This window comes from Schistocerca serialis, chromosome 3 (genome assembly GCF_023864345.2).
Source record: "Schistocerca serialis cubense isolate TAMUIC-IGC-003099 chromosome 3, iqSchSeri2.2, whole genome shotgun sequence".
Lineage (NCBI taxonomy): Eukaryota > Metazoa > Arthropoda > Insecta > Orthoptera > Acrididae > Schistocerca > Schistocerca serialis.
Window position 1 is genome coordinate 523655777 of NC_064640.1, and position 17414 is coordinate 523673190.

At 37.2% G+C, this 17414-nt stretch overlaps 1 protein-coding gene across 1 annotated transcript in view; it reads left to right on the forward strand.

Moving 5' to 3' along the window:
* The window catches only part of LOC126470403 (uncharacterized), a 93293-nt gene extending 76467 nt beyond the window's left edge, over positions 1-16826 (forward strand). Inside the window, exons 2-3 of the mRNA XM_050098250.1 lie at positions 1415-1558; positions 16646-16826. Coding sequence (XP_049954207.1) covers positions 1415-1558; positions 16646-16714 — 213 coding nt within the window. The 3' untranslated portion in view covers positions 16715-16826. The remainder of the gene's footprint in view (positions 1-1414; positions 1559-16645) is intronic.
* Positions 16827-17414: the final 588 nt, after the last annotated feature.

The following is a 17414-nucleotide window of genomic DNA, read 5'->3' on the forward strand; positions in this document are numbered from 1 at the left end:
ACATTTTTGTCAGAACAGAAGTTGCAGATATATGAGAGAGAGAGAGAGAGAGAGAGAGAGAGAGAGAGAGAGAGAGGGAGAGGGGGGGGGGGGTGACCTTTAAACACACCCCAATGCTTGTACCCCATCAGTCAGGATTTTTGATATATTGTTGATGGCATTCCCTCCTATGACTGTACAAAAATTTGCACTTACACGAATTTTTTTCCTAATTTTCCGTTTTTGACTGGACTAATACTCCACATACAGGTCTATTGTTCACATAATATGTGGCGAGACTAGTCTTCCCCTTAACAGTTGTGTGCAGTATTTAATGAAGGAAATGTTATGAAAGTACTCTGCCTGACTGATGGTGTGTATATCAATGACATTGATTTTGCCACCTTGATACGTGTTGTACAGTATCAGAAGTATCACTGTGACTTGCAGAATGGTTTTTATACTACTTTTTAAAGTTGTCATGCTGCTTGTGTTTTGTTAAAATGGATAAATTTTAACGCTATGCCAGGGTAAAATATGGTCCGGACAGTTTATCAGCACTGGAAATTCATCCAAATTTGGTGGACCCTTATAACTCTAATGTGGTCATATTAGAATGTAATCCACATAAAGTGCACCTGAGAACTTTAGCAAGAGGTGAAGCCAAAGAAGTGAACAACGTGATATTGATTATTGGCGAGTATCAAATAGCTGACGCTCTTAGGCATACGAGCAGAAATAGTATGGTAAATTTTATGTAAAGAACACTCCTACACTATGAAAGAGTTTTATATAGAAAAATGAGAGTTGGTATAATTATTACAATGTTTAATCAAGTATGCCCAGTTAAATAAATTACAATGACTAAAATAACTTGCCTGTACTTGGCACTTCTTTCTCAAGATAACTAATAGTCTGCAGGAGATGATGTGTCATATATTGAAGTGTAATTTTCACCTCTGTTTCATGTGTAATGCCGCTTAAGAAGAATTATATAATTTTGTAAAAGTGTCATCTGCCAAAAATCAGTGGTCGAAAGTCTTACATAGGTCACCAGTTAAAGAGTGAAGAATGGATAACCATTCCTTTGCTGAGTGAGCATTCTTGTCAATGAAAGTAGTTTTCTTACTGAAAACCATGTGTTCTTGCATATTTTAAACATTTACGGAATATCTTCTGATCTGTGTTGATACAGGAAATTGACACTTAATTAGAAAAGCTGCCAATTTTATTAATTGTTTACTTGTTCCAAAGATAAAGGAACATTTCAGAAAATACATTTCCGTACAATGTAGAGTTGAGTTTTAAAAACCAGTATTGTTATAGTATTTTGACTCATTTAGCTTCTGTACACACTGAATAAATGCTTATTATTCCTGTTCTTTGATTGCCAGTTATAAGAATTTCTGCTATGTGTTTTTTTTTTTTTTTTCAGCTGGATACAGGAGTGCAAAGATTTATGGCCATGCGTGCTACGCAATATGAACATTTTCGCCCAACACCAAAGTCTTCATTCTATGGCCTTGCATTGGTTGCAGCACCTATGGCACTGTTCATATGGTTTATAAAGAATAAGAGGGTGAGTTTGACATTAGCAAAAATTTTTGAACTAAATCCTTGTGCTTTGTCATGTCACAGACAAAGTTTTTAAATACCACACTTACTTATTATATGGTAGCTGCGTGCTTAGGCGCTTTCGAGTTTTAAGGTAGTAGATTTCCTTCTTTTGTAAATAGCTTAGAGATAATGGATAAGGCAAAAACATATTCATTATTATTTTGTTTTCATTTTGGGAAATAAGTACATCAAAACAGTTCAGCTGTATTGCACTTACAGCTTGTAAATGAACATTTATGGATTCATATAGAAAAAGTAAGAATGTTCAAAATTTAAAGAATAGTTGATATTGTCTATGCCTAGGTTAGTCATTTCTCTGCCGCCTGATGACTGTGTAGAAGGAACTTTCGAGAGACGCACAGTGCAAGACAGAACAACAAAATCTATTGAACTGGGGATTGTTATGCATGTGGATATTACGTAGGGAAGAAAATTAATCAAGCTCTAAGTGCCCAGTCATAATAGTCATAGTGCTTAAAATGTGCAGAGCAATACATTTAGTCACTTTATTACATGATTGTGTGTGGAAGTGAATAGTTACAAGCTTTTTTTGTTTGTTCATTGGTGCTTTTTAATCTCTTGTTGCTGTCTGTGCGTGTTCATGACACTCATATAGTTATCTTTTTTGCATAGGGTAGTTGTATGCAGTCTAATTTACATACTCCATCAAGATTTTTCTTTAGCCTGGCATATTTACTTATTCGTGTGTTTCATGACATATGGGGCCATGTGTGCAAACCTTAATAGTGTTTGGAACCTCAGCCAGCTGTAGTAAAGTTAGCACTTTTTTGTGTGATTCAGTACTAATTAGTCAGTCTCAGATCAGATGAGACACCTTTTAAATCTCTCAGACATAGTTACTTGTATTGATAGCAACATAAATTCAGCAGCTACAGTAGGTACAGTTAATAGGCTACAAATTGCTGCACTACATTGTAATGGGGGCGAGCTCATTATACTGGTGTTACCTGGCAGCACTGATGCTGCTTCATCATCCAAGTGTGCCTCATAAATCTGGATTGCCATTGTCCATGTGTCAGTGGCAACCATGCACAGATTGTACATCAACAGGTTAATAGTGAACGTGGGATACTAGTTACCAGGTTGCTCCTGCATACTTCAACAACAAATGTTAGTTGTATGATTTTACCAAGATTCCTGAGCCTGTGTTCTAAGGTAATTTTTAGTTCATATTAGTAGCTGGCTGAAGTGTTGACGACTACCATCACCAGTGGGGTTTGGTAGTTTAGCTAACGATTAGTAGTGCTGTATCCTGGACCAAGTGGATGGCTCTGATTGGGATCTGCATAGAAGGCTTAAAGCAAAGGCTATGCTGATTCTCTGACACTCTTGAGTGCAAATTTGTCGACCTGGTGTGCTGGGTAGAGAACTGTAGGGCACTCTAAATAGGTAAGGTGTACATAATGCACAGATAGCAACTTCTTGGTTAGAATAGTTCATGAATTGTACACATTAGGATTTTTTACGTCAGAGAAATATCTTTGTAAGCCTGGTGAGCATGTGTGTTAGAATGGATACCCTTCAGAGAGAAAGAAAAAAAAAAAAAAATACATGTCCAGCAAGGATATATAAAAACAGTTAATTGAGGGAAAATTCAGAGTAATACCCCAGAATTAATTCCACAGAAATGCACAGCATATTTCAACAATAGGCACTCCAAGAAAAGCATTGTTCTTCACAGAAAGCACACCCAAAGAAAACTATACACGGTGTGAGTGAGGAGGAAAGATACTTGCTTTGAAGGGTGATAGTATTGGTGGCCCTGAACGGAAACTTCATATGGACATGCACCCTAATGCGAATGGTTTCAGAGACAAAACATATTTGATGTACATTGTTGTTTATTTTCTACATTATTCAGTACATTGTCATTGTTAAAAATATAACACAGTAATGTAGGGGAATTTGAGATGAAGAATTTGAAATAGGACACTTGTGGCTATCAGATTGGGATAGTACCTCAAATAGACGTACAAAAACTACTTAAGGTACAGTGCATGTGCGTTGAGATTGATTCTCCTTATTCTCTTGCTCTCATCACACAGACTATTAGCCCTAGAGAAAAAATAAATAAAAAGGACCTTTTTTTGCAGAAAATTTAATCTTATTTTTTACTATGACACACATTTGCTAGATGCCATGGTATTAGTTATTCAAGAAAATGGTTAAAGACTGACATTAAAGGAAACCATTCAGAATAGGGTATATGTCCGTATGAAATTTTTTGTTCAGAATCCCCAGTACTCAAAGCATTTACCTTTCCTCCTGACTTACCCTGTATATAAGATAGCATTGATGATAGGTATGAGTGCCCTATACTAGTCCGGCAGTAAAGAAGTAAATTCGTCATGTTCTCTCTCTCTCTCTCTCTCTCTCTCTCTCTCTCTCTCTCTCTGAGAGAGAAATTGATTATGTATAGCTATGAATTCATGTGTGATATCTACATGTGCCAATATATTGAAACTGATATGTACCAAATATATATTTTTTTAAAGTGATCATAGTGGCATTAGAGTAAGGTAGTACTGGGCTCATTTAACAGCTTGCTTCAGTTAGAGTTATTGAAGGATGCCTGAAATGTACGGAATTAGAAATTGGTGTGTTTCTGCATGTGAATATGCAATTTTTGAACTGACCCAGCTGTCAAAATTATTCTACTGTTGATTCAGTGTAAAAGCTTATTCTCAACCCAATCAATTTAATTCCATAGTACATAAAGTGATAAAAACTGATTTGGATGCCATTGTAATATTGTGATGTGCAATTCTAAACAGCCCCATTTAATTCATTCTGTAGCAGTTAATTTGTTAGAAGTGGACTGTACTCACCTCCTCCTCCTCGTGAAAGAATTTTTCCACTGTAATTTTGGTATTTTCCTTTGAATCTGTTGACTTTTATTTCCTTTTATATTATGTATATAAAATTAGTTTTTACTTCTTTTTATTTTGAACCACGTGTAGTACTGATTCTGATTCAAACTTCTAGTCACAATTGCTGAGTACATGAAGTAATTTCCCACATAATATTAATGTGATTGAATATTGACCTTATCTATGACCATCACCACTTTTATGACAGTTGAACACTGATTTTATGCACTGAATAAAAGACTCATTGGACAAACAGCAAACTTCTTCTTAACCTTTAGACACATCATTTATCTTTGGTTTTACGAAGCTGGTCATTCACTATTTTGTTAAGTGATAACGATGAATAATGTCGCAGTAATTTTGGTCTTGTTTATTGGAAAAACTTTCATGTGTATAACAAATTTTTGAACAATGACCACGAAATCACACCACCAACTGCTATTGAAACCCAGATCTTACGTTATTACTTCAAAAGGTTCTCAGCTATCTTGTCGAAGGCAGCTGCTCCATTGAAAGCGTCATTTAAAACAGGCAGGTGTTTATTATTCATGAAGGCATGTATTACTTGCCTCTGTCTAGTATCTGCTGGCTTAGTTTTAGTAAGCAAGGACTGTGATAAGAATTTTTTGTATCACAACTCACTAACTACTGTTTTTTTATGTCTGCTGATTGTGGGAATCAGACCATATTTGTATTTTGTGTACAAAAGTACATTTCCTTATGAATTTAATACTTGTATCTCCACTTACAACTTTGTACATCTACATAAATGCTCTGCAAGCCACCGTACTGTGCGTGACAGAAGGTGCCATGTACCTCTACTTCTCATTTTGCCTCCTGTTCCACTTGCAAATACTGAGGGAAAAATGACTGTACACCTCCATATGAGTCCCAGTTTCATGTATCTTTGTGGTCCTTATGTGCGATGTGTGTTGGCAGCTGTAGAACGTTAGACAGTCAGCTTCAAATGCCAGTTCTCTAAATTTCCTCAATAGTGTTTCTTGGAAAGGATGTCGCCTTCCCTCCAGGGTTTCCCATAGGAGTTCTTGAAGCAGCTCCTTAACACTTACGTGTTGTTCGAACCTACTGGTGACAAATCTAGCTGCCGCCTCTGAATTTATTGATGTCTTCCTTCAATTCGATGTGGTACAGATCCCAAACACTCAAGCAGTACTCAAAAATAGTTCGCACCAGCGTCCTATACGCAGTCTCTTCCTCTTTCCTAAAATTACCCCAATAAACCGAAGTCAACAATTTACCTACCCTACCACAGTTTTCACATGCTCGTTCCACCTCATATCGCTTTGCAGCGTTACGCCCAGGTATTTAAGTGACTTGACTGTGTCAAGCAGGACACTAGTAATACTGTATCTGAACATTATAGGTTTGTTCTTCCCACTCATCCGCATTAACTTATATTTTTCCAAATTAAGAGCTAGCTGCCATTCATCACACCAATTGGAAATTTTGTGTAAGTTGTCTTGTATTTTCCTACAGTCACTTAACTTCGACACCTTACTGTACACCATGGCATCATCAGTATACAATCGCAGATTGCTGCCCACCTTGTCCGCCAAATCATTTATGTATATAGAGAACAATAGCAGCCCTATCACACTTGCCAGGGACACACTTGACGCTACACATTTCTCTGATGAACACTGAATGTCGAGGACAACATACTGGGTTTTATTATTTAAGAAGTCCTCGAGTCACTTGCATATCTGTGAATTTATTGCATATGCTCGTACCTGCGTTATCAGCATGCAGTGGGGCACCATGTCAAATGCTTTCTGGAAATCTAGAAATGTGGAATCTACCTGTTGCCCTTCATTGATTGTTTCCTTGGAGAGGCGTGTTCATAGCCTGTAGGTTTAGAACGCTTGGCTGCACAAGTTCCGTCAGTTTTGCTTCGTTTACATCCAGAACCTTCACTTACGTAACAGTTCCTGATGCATCTTTTATAGTGTTTCCACATTTAGGTATGTCCAAATTTTTCAGAATATTAGCTTTCTTGTTGCATCATGTATCAATTTCACCATTATTGACTTTTCTTTTTGATCTGTTAATCCAACAGCTGAGTGACGTGTTGCAGTGGTTAGCACACTGGAATCTCATTCAAGAGGATGATGGTTCAAACACGCATCCACCCATCCTGATATAGGTTTTCCATAATTTCTCTAAATTGCTTCAGGCAAATGCCGGATGGTTCCTTCGAAAGGGCATGGCTGACTTCGTTCCCCATCCTTGCCTAATCCGATGGGACTGATAACCTCAGTGTTTGGTTCGTTCCCCCAAACCAGCTAACAAACCAACTTCAACATTATTTTTAGTTCCTTTGTTTATTTGTTCAGTGTGCGGTGTGGCCAAGGCCATCATCTCTTCAGATCTGACACACTGACACATTTCCTACTGCAGTCTCTGGCTTCATGTCAGGTTTGTTTATTTCACAATCCTCTATGGCTTTTCTGTCTCTTTTTACATAGCCATTGTTATATTGTCATGTAATATTCATTTGTATAATTGTCGTATCTCTGGGAGGAGATTATATCAAGATCAAATGCAGAAGCGTTGGAGGAGGATGAAGAAGGAAAAGTAAACATTGTAAGATGAGAAAAGAGAAATTAAGGGTTGGAACACACTATTTCAGACCGACAAGCTGGAAAATGTCAAACAGAAAATAATGAAGAATAGACTGGATGTATCAGGTGCATGTGAAGTGAGATGCCCATGTAAAGGAGAATTGGGTTGTCGAGAGTATAAATTGTTTTACTCGAACAGAGAGAACAGTGACAGCTGTGGTGTAGCAATTGTGATAGGAAAAAGGCAGATGAAAAATGTATTGAAAGTGGAGTACATAGATGAAGGACATGATGATGATGATGATGATGATGATGATGATATTGAGGTGACAAGAACGATGTTGTTTTAATACAAATACATGTACCAACAAGCCCACACATTGAAGAAGCAGAGAAATATAATGAAAAGCTTCAAGAAATTATGAATAAAGAAAAAATTAATGCCTACATCGTCCTAATGCAAAATTTGAGTGCAGTTGTAGAACACGGAAAAGAAGGGGATGTGGTTGGATGATTTGGATTGGGAAACAGCAATGAGAGGGGTGAATGGCTGGTTAATTTCCACAGAGAATTATCTCTTGTGACACACAATGTTTGAACATCATAGAAGATGAGGATGTATGTAGATATCTAGGGTGAAGCAGGTCAGATCCCAAATTGATTATATCATAATTCAATATGGGTACAAAAACTGCATAAAATATGTCAGAGTATACCCAGGAGCCAAGAGATTTGGACCACGGCTTGGTGGTGATGGACTTGCAAATAAAGTTGAAGAGAATGAGAGGAGGAAAGTCAAGAGAGAAATTTAACTGAGAAAGACTGAAGGAAGAAGGCAAGCGAGCTGAGTAGGAAAACACATTTCTCAAAAGGGTATAGAGGATCCAAAGAAGAGAGTGCAAGTTAGAAATAGAAGAGGAGGAGACAACACCTGAAGGAATCTGCAGAAGTAGTTAGAGAGGCGTGGAAGTTCAAAAGAACAAGGAAGGAATAGTTCACTAAGACACTGTTTGGTAAGATGTAAGGCATTAGGAACTGAGGAAGGGAAAAGAATCTACAGAAAGCGGAATAATGAATTAAGAACAGAAACAGAAGAGGCAAGAAGACATGGATGAAAGAGGAATGTAAAGAAATAGAGAAACTAGAAAAGGGAGGAAGATATGAAGTAATGTATAGATTAGCTGCTGACCTAGTCTTTGAAGCAAAGAAAAGCAGAACAAGTATCCAAATAGAAATAAGTTACAGTGTAATGGATCATAAACCAGAGGAAGTGTTGGGCAGGTGCCAGGAATACATAGAGTGCATATATAAGGCTGATGGAAAAACCAAACAATATTGAGTTAGAAGAAGAGACGAGAGTTACAGAACAGGACAAATGATGCCGTTTCTTGGAAGGAGAAGTAGAAAGGGCTTAAGAGAGAGAAAGAATCATAAAGCAAGTGGAATTGGTGGATTACCAATAGAGTTGTATAAAGAGCCTTGGGAGTAGTGGTGTGAGAAAGTTAACTTACATAGATAATAAGATAATGAAAAAGGTAAATGGCCGGATGACTTTATCTCGGCATTAATGATACTAACTGAGAAGAAAAGCAATGGCAAGAAAGGTTAGGCTTTTAGAACCATAAGTTTGATTTCTCATGCAGCAAAAGTTCTAAGGGTGATAAACTGAAGACTTCACAGTAGACTGGCAAAAAGTATTGCAGAGGAACAGTATGGATTTGGAAGAGGAAAGGTAAAAGAGATGCAGTTTGACTGTTGAGAATTAGAGTTGAGAGACACATTGAAAGAGAAGTTTAGACTGTTTTTATTGACTTGGAGAAAGCCTTTGATAGAGTACAGTGGAATAAATTAATTTACATATTAAGGAAGACTGGAGTCAACTGGAGGGATAGAAGGTTGATTAAATATCGATACCTATAACAGACGATACCAGTGCAGATTGGGAGTGAGATGACAGAGGAAAGCACATTTGGAAGGGGAATGAGGCAAGCTTGCTGTCTCTCCCCAGTATTGTGTAACATGTGTGTGTAGTATATTACTCAGAAATGTTTGAGACGAAAAAGAGGAGAGCAGGTTGTTGGTGGGAGGATGACTTGCGGATGATGTGGTGTTATTGGCAGAGAGTGAAAGGACTAGGATTATAATTTTAAAAGAATTAAATGAGACCTGTGAGAAATTCAGAATGAGAATTAGTAAGAAAAAGACAAAATGTTTAGCAATAAGTGCAGGAAAACGATTACTATAAAGATAGGGCAGGAAGATACAGAACAAGTTAGTGCTTTCACTTATCTCAAAGGGCATAATTACAGAAGACATGGGATGCAGTAAGGAGGTGAAAACATGTATAGCAATTGCCAAGAGGCATTTAATAAGAGGAGACTTGTATGTGGGTGCATGGTCAGGGAATTCAGAAAGAGACTGGCAAAGTGCTGGATATTGAGCATGGCTTTGTACAGAGCTGAGGTACGGACTCTGAGGAAAGTAGAAGAAAGAAGAATAGAAGCATTTGAGATGTGGATTTGGAGGATGATGGAAGGGATAAAATGGGTAGACAAAGTGAGAAATGAGGTGGCAATGAGAAGATTGGGGGAAGAGAGAGAAATTTAAAGTTAACAGGAAGAGGAAGCACGTTTGGCTTGGACTTTTTATAAAGAGATTGTTTACTGATGGATGCTGTGGAAGGAATGATGAATGGAAGGAGAAGAAGATAATTTGGTGGAGAGTATAAGGATAGAAAACAATTACAAGAAAACAAAGAGGGTAGAAAATGACAAGACTGTATGGAGAGCAAAGTATGGAGACCTGCCCTAGGGCAGAACACATGATGATGATGCTGATGATGATTGTGTATGATTTTTGAATGGTCCTGTTCATTTGCATATTATCTTGCTATGGCATCCTGCTTGTTCTTTGGAGGATAGGTTTTTTCCCCTCTTTGAATCTGTACGCAACAGGTTACGTTCTTACCAATAAAAACAAGTTGTTCTCAGCACATTCTTTTTGTACAGTTTTTATTATTCAGTAATCAAATAAATAAAGTATATATTTGTCAGTCCTAGGAGCCACCCATATTTGTAGCACGAAGAATCTAATTTAAGATGTCATGTTATGCTAAAATTAGACCACACTGTTCTGTAATGCATCATTATAATCATTTATTATCTTGCTGTACTCTGTTACTTTCACATAAAACTGGATAAATATTTCCACTAGTGATAGTTTTACTTATGCTATTGCATGCCCATGCTTTTCAATTTATCAGAATAAGTGTTGTGTTATGCAGCCATTTTTCATCTTTTCTGTCCAGTATTCATGTGTATGTTGTAGAGCAATATTGACAGTTTGACAATTGTTGTCATGTTTATTTTGTCTAATGCCTAGTTACTTGGCTCTTAAATTGAAGGTGTTAGTGCATCAAAATATTAGTGTACAAGAACATATATTTCCATAGGGCATGCTTATCCAGTGATCATGTGCTAATACATTGCAGCACACTGTAAATACTGCACTTAAATTATGCCATTTATTTTTGAATACAAGATGAAAAACACATTTAAAGTATGCCATTTCTCTTAAAATGGGTGCTGTTAGGCAAATAAAATGGAAATTGAGTGCTGAAATGATCGTCAGCTGTACTACAATCAGCTCAGAGAAGGGACACAGCTGTCTTGTTTTTGACTACACATGCCCCAATATGACATCATTCCTTCTCTTTCTTTGAAAATGTGTGTAAAGTATTGTGTAAACATAGGATATGATGGAGTTTTGAGTAGTAGTTGACGTATCGCTACTGTGGCCCAGTGGTTAAGCACGCTGACTAGCAATTCGTTGGCTAGGGTTGGGTTCCCATTTTCACTCCCTCTTTCCCCACCCCCTTGCTATGTTAACCAATTAATTATAAAATTTAAATATATTTTTAACAGTTCAATTTATATATATGTAAAATTAATATATTCAGTTTCGTTATGATTACTACCCTTGTAGGTCAAAAGACAATAGGTGGTGTTAAAAAATGAGTACTTGGGGAAATTCAGTATGAAAGTGTATGAAAAGAGTTGGATCTGTGAGTGTGATGTTCACAGTGCACTTTTTTGCTTACCGTGTTCTTCAGGAACAATGGTGTGCAGCGTACATGATGGGTGAAAGATGTGGGACACATTTATGCGTTAATAAATGAAAATAGCAGAAATCATAAACATATAACCAACATATTTGATCTTTGCGTATTAGGTAAAACTAATACCATAACTATATTAAGTCATGAAGACATAGTGAAACACAATCTGCTTAATTTTTGTAAAACTGTATTGCAGCACATGGGTAAAATTTGCACTAACCACCCAGGGTTTGTTGTTGTTGTTGTTGTGGTCTTCAGTCCTGAGACTGGTTTGATGCAGCTCTCCACACTACTCTATCCTGTGCAAGCTTCTTCATCTCCCAGTACCTACTGCAACCTACATCCTTTTGAATCTGATTAGTGTATTCATCTCTTGATCTCCCTCTACGATTTTTACCCTCCACGCTGCCCTCCAATACTAAATTGGTGATCCCTTGATGCCTCAGAACATGTCCTACCAACCGATCCCTTCTTCTAGTCAAGTTGTGCCACAAACTTATCTTCTCCCTAATCCTACTCAATACCTCCTCATTAGTTATGTGATCTACCCAACTAATCTTCAACATTCTTCTGTAGCACCACATTTCGAAAGCTTCTATTCTCTTCTTCTCTAAACTATTTATCGTCCATGTTTCACTTCCATACATGGCCACACTCCATACAAATACTTTCAGAAATGGCTTCCTGACACTAAAATCTATATTCGATGTTAACAAATTTCTTTTCTTCAGAAACGCTTTCCTTGCCATTGCCAGTCTACATTTTATATCCTCTCTACTTCGAACAATCATCAGTTATTTTGCTCCCCAAAAACCCAGGGTTTATAAGTGGTTAAATTAAAAAAAAAAAAAATGTAAAGTCAAAGTAATTTATATTGTAGACAGCATTTTCTAGTGGTACGTACGAAACTACTCGGTTCCAGCATATGGTGCATTCGAAACAGAACGAATAGTATAGTGACACACACACACACACGCACACGCGCGCGCACACACACACACACACACACACACACACACACACACACACACACACACACACCATATTCCACTGGAATATATCAATTGTAGTCAATGAAAACCTCGTAACTTCATTTTGCAGAGAAGCAAAAATGGTTTCTTAAAAAATAATATAAAGTACAGAAAGTTGCTGCATGTATAACCATGTAATAGAAGCCTAGTTATTGACAGATACGAGAAATCCACACACTTCCAAATCTTTCTTTGATTGTTAAGTCACTTGTTAGTGGAATTACAAGTTTCCACGTAGAGGTAGAGGTAAGAGGTTTTCATTGCCTACCATCAATGTAATGTACCCATAGTCTTCGTTTATTTGTATTAAAAACTGTTGAAACTGACAGAGTAATAGTGCATGCAATTTCAGAAAATTTACTGTTTATACCCCCAATTTCATCATGAAAATGCCTGCAAATTTAGCACAAAGTGCTTCTTGATGCACAGAATGATAAATTCTGGGTAAATCTATTGGCTGTTGTAATTTTTTGCTCTTTCATTGTCAACTAATTCTTTAAACTCTGTTTGTGTTGTGGTGTAATACTATTCCGTAGTAAATTTGTGTTGCCCATAAATTATATGATTGCATAATAGATACCAAGAATTCCCAGCCTTCTCTTCAAAAAAGAACTGTGGTTTCTATTCATTTTTGAAGGCTTCTGATGATAGATTGGTAGACTGCGTATGTTTGAGCAGCAACCGCTAGACCTTTGAACTTCCTTTATATCATGAGCAGATAGTGAGGGATAAACAGTGCTGTCACTAAGATTCTGCTGAACTGAAGAAAGTTATGTCGAGCAGAGGATGCTACACCAAATGTCGGGAAAAACAGTGGCGCATCACATTGCTAAATGAACTGTCGTGCTGTTCCTGAAGAGATGGATTGAGCACAGGCGAGATGGACCGAACAAAGCTGAGACTTTCTGAGTAGTGATGAGACAGGCTGAGCCTCGGACCCCACGCAAGCAGCACATTACATGTGCATAAAGCTTTTACTCCTTGGCCAACCCTTATCTACATGGTTTGCACATTGTTGCCATGTACAGGTTATTGTGAAAGACATATCAGACATTTTCTGATAGCAACTTTAGTTTGCTATTAACGAATCATTTGATCAACGATGTCTACACCATACTTTGTAGCATTATAGAAGGTCACAGTTTCTGGTTTCTTATTTCCTTCTCCCCTCACTGCTACTTCAAGATGTAGTGTGCTGGAATAATGGCATTCACCTTCATTGTTACTTGGTATCCTGTCTGGGTGCACTGTGGCTTATCAGTCTTTTTCAAAATGATGGGATCTCTGTCAGAATAGTTCTTCTTCTCAACTTGGTGAATCTTCTTCATTGTTCCCACTAATAACATTTCCTTCTGTGGTTTCTTGTCAAGCTAAATGAGTATGAAAAAATTGTCATGTTCCTTCCTTGGTTTAGAAAAGGTTCCATGAGCCTAAGAACAATTTACTCTTCCAATGGCTGGTTGTTTGGTTGCCCTACCTTCTTACCAAGATATGGTAAGGCATTGCAATGATCTTGGATGCTCCATCTACAGCTATCCAATACTTGAGTCTCTATTTGTCAGTTACATTTGGCATAAAGTGGGTAAATCTGCACCTTGCTTTACTTGGAAATAGTTGCTCATCAGTTGTATTATTTTCAGCAGGATGGTGACAGGGGAGGTAGTTTTGCACAAGCTTATCCGCTATTTCAGAAATAAGAGCGCTCTTTTCAGCAGGGGTGCATTGAGCTCGGTATGACTTCTCATTGAAGTGGAGGAATCTGATACGCTCAAAATGTGTCATCATTTTATCAGTGATAAAATTATGCTCTCAAAAATGTGACTAAGGGTCATCCAACAGGACACTTATAGCACAACTAATATTGTCTCCAGTTCCTCCAATATGTTCCGAGTGGTGTTTTTCTTATTTTGTTCTGAGTCTTCAGTTCTGTGTGTTTTTATGGTACATCACATCAATTCTAAAAGAAGCCTGAAGGCACTCATGACTGAGTCACGCACTTGGTGGCAGGAATATGCAGTAGGCCCTCCTGTGTTCTTTTTCCTTGTGACGACATGTTAGTGTCCATCCATTGTGTCCCATCTCTAGCTGCCATCTTCACTGTTATGCCAGCTGACTCTTGAGATTGTTGTGGAAAGAATTGTGATGGGGAGACATCTACTGCAACTCTTTCTCTGTTTCACTACTTTCATTGTCAGTTGACTCGGGCAGATAAATACCATCGTGATCTGATGTATCATTTCTGATTAAATATATGAGTTTTCTAGAATGTGCTAAATATCTTTATTAGTATGACCTACAGACACAACATGATTGAAAACAGTTTTACAGGCCAAAGAACGCTGTCTAACTGTTGAGGCAAGTAACGACAGCAACACACGAAATTCGGATTCCAGCATCCAGTGTCACACCCTTTCTAACAGTGCGACTATCCTCATTTGAGGCAGGAATTGCTGACCAAAGCAAAATGCAACAAAATGCCTTTGTAATTATCAGAACAGCAGTATTATAAAAATGAGTTGATCCAGTGGTTAGTTCACCCCTCCTATTGTTCTATATATACTTCACAAAGTTTGGTGGAAAAATGGTAAAAATGGAATTCTTTATTGTGAAAATAAAAGTTGAAAGATGCCTTTTGATCAATTTTTACTGTTCTAGTATTAATAGTAGAAACCCATTAGGACAGTATTCCTGTTCTAAATTGAGCTCCTATATTGAGATACAAAAATAATGAGAATTGTTCAGTTGTACATTGTGTATGCCAAAGAAAATGTACAGAATTGCATTACCTTTAAAATAATGCTCATAGGACATACTACATTTGTCCTTACATTTAAGTGATGGAAACATTTTTAGGGCCATCTGAAGTTATACCACATAGTGCCTGCAGTGATACTTGTTTCATCTCTACTGTTTTCTGCTAATGTTTTCCTTTTAGATCACTTTTTCTTTCCAAGTAACTGGAAAAAATCACAGTGGTCAGATCTGGTTGGTGCAGAACTGCCATGATATTATTTTTTTTACCTAAAACCTCATAAGTTCTGTGTCACTGACAGCATTTTCATGGTGGTGCAGCCTGTTCTTTGGTAATGACAAAGCATGCCTATTTTCTGTAGTGTACAAAATTCTTTGAGCACTTGAAGATAGTGTTGTTGGTGTACTGTAGTTTCTTGAAGGAAAAAATTCATGGTGGACTGTATTCCATTCATAAAAGGTATGAAAAAAGGCTGTTTTTGCGTTTTTCCTCATCTGGTTTGCTTTTGTTGAGCATGGTGGAAAAAGCAGCCAGAATCCCAATTCAGAATGGTATTGGCAAAGGTATTTACTGAACTTCTACCTTATCAGGTGATTTTGTGAGTGGTTACTTGCTTCATATTGTTCTTCTTCTTGAATTACATTTTGGGAGCTACCAGGTTTGTAGAGACTTGGTACAGTCCATGTGCCAATACTCTGCTCCTTTAATGATGTTTCTGGTTGGTTTTTATTGATGACAATAAAACTCAAAGGCAAATGTAGAGGATACCGAGCATATAGTACATAGAGTGCATAGAGATTTGTAATCTGCACTTATTCCCCCGTGAGTGTTGACTTCACCTTGCCTTTTGCTGGGGGCAGGGATAAGAGTTTAGGCTTAATCAGATACTCATTCATGCAGAAGGCAGTACCATATCTAAATGTACTCCTGTTTAGGTTGTAAATTTAACTTTATTTTGTATTGCTTGGTTCTGGTCATGAAACTGCTGACATAGTCATGTTGACATTACAACTTCCCTTCGAATTGCCTATAATTTTCTCTCTTTCAGTAAACTGTGGTGGAGGTATGCAGTTTCAGCACATGATGATATGATCATGTCTGGCTTGTGGCCTACTGTAACTGACAATAATTTAATTTACATGACCTACAGAAAATGAATACTAGTGTAAAAATGATTCTACAAATAAGTAGGAGTTCCATTAACAAGGCCAGTCACATTCCATATGAATCATTTATAATTAATTTAAACAAACACTTTCCTTTTGTGTAGCTAATAACTGAAGTGTTGATTTTTCATTTTGACGCCATTCAGTTAACATGGTTTTATGATACGGCCAGTGAACGTAGTATGCCAGCACCCTCTACCCCTGGCCTTGCTTCTCCTCCTAACTGTAGACAGCCACACCCTTTCAAAACGTTTATTGTGTTTGTGTATATTTTGCAGCCAAGATTTTGACTGTCACTGATGCACTTTATATTATTTCTAAGAAATGTCTTTTGAACACTACATTTATCTCTCATGCTTCAGGTGTTTGTATTTGTGTAAGAGAACTCTGGAGTACACTTTAAAAAATGCAAGTTTCTGAAGTGTGATAAATTAAATATTTTCTTGCCACTGATAATTATTGTATTTTACATTAATGTAATACTGTATTTTCCTTTTAATTGTCTTTCAGGATGAACAAGAACACAAACTTCGTACTGGACAGGTTGCCTATAGGGACAGACGCTTCAAATTCCAGTAACTACAAGCAATTTCCTCAACTGTAAATAATTCTTAGTATTTATGTCTCTTTGTTTGTCTGTTGAAACACATTGTAATGCAGATACAGAAATAAATATTCTTCATAGCTAAAATGTACTGTGTGTACTGCAATTTCTCCTTTCCCCTTGCCTGTTGCTGATTTACCTGAGGCTGAAAGTATTTGTTCCCTGTGACACAACATTTTGAAAATGTTCATGAAATAAAGTGGTTGTGCCATTATGTAAGAGATTTTGTCAAATTGTCCAATAGTTTCCTTGTCTGCTGACATGTTTTTGTTTTAAAATTTATCAGCAGTTAATTTTTTGAACCTAGACGCAACCATTGTAATTTTTGGTAAGTTAAAAGTAGAATGTAAAATATCTTATACATGATACATGAAGATGTAGTAATTGGAATATGCTATGGGAGCTTGGCTGATTCTGAACTATATCCTCACCATGAGGAACTGAAGGGACCATCTCACATGACGATCTCTATCTACTAACTATATGTAACAGTGCTAGAGATTAATGCAGACAGAGGAGCATTGTGACTGGGCACTCGAAGCACAAGGAAAACAGTAGCTCATGCTGATGTGTGGTAAATGCCATTTGAAGGTAATAGTGCTTTGAGAAACATGTGATACAATAGATTTCTCTTTGTAAGAGATTGCATTTCAAGCAGAAAATATCCCTGATGTA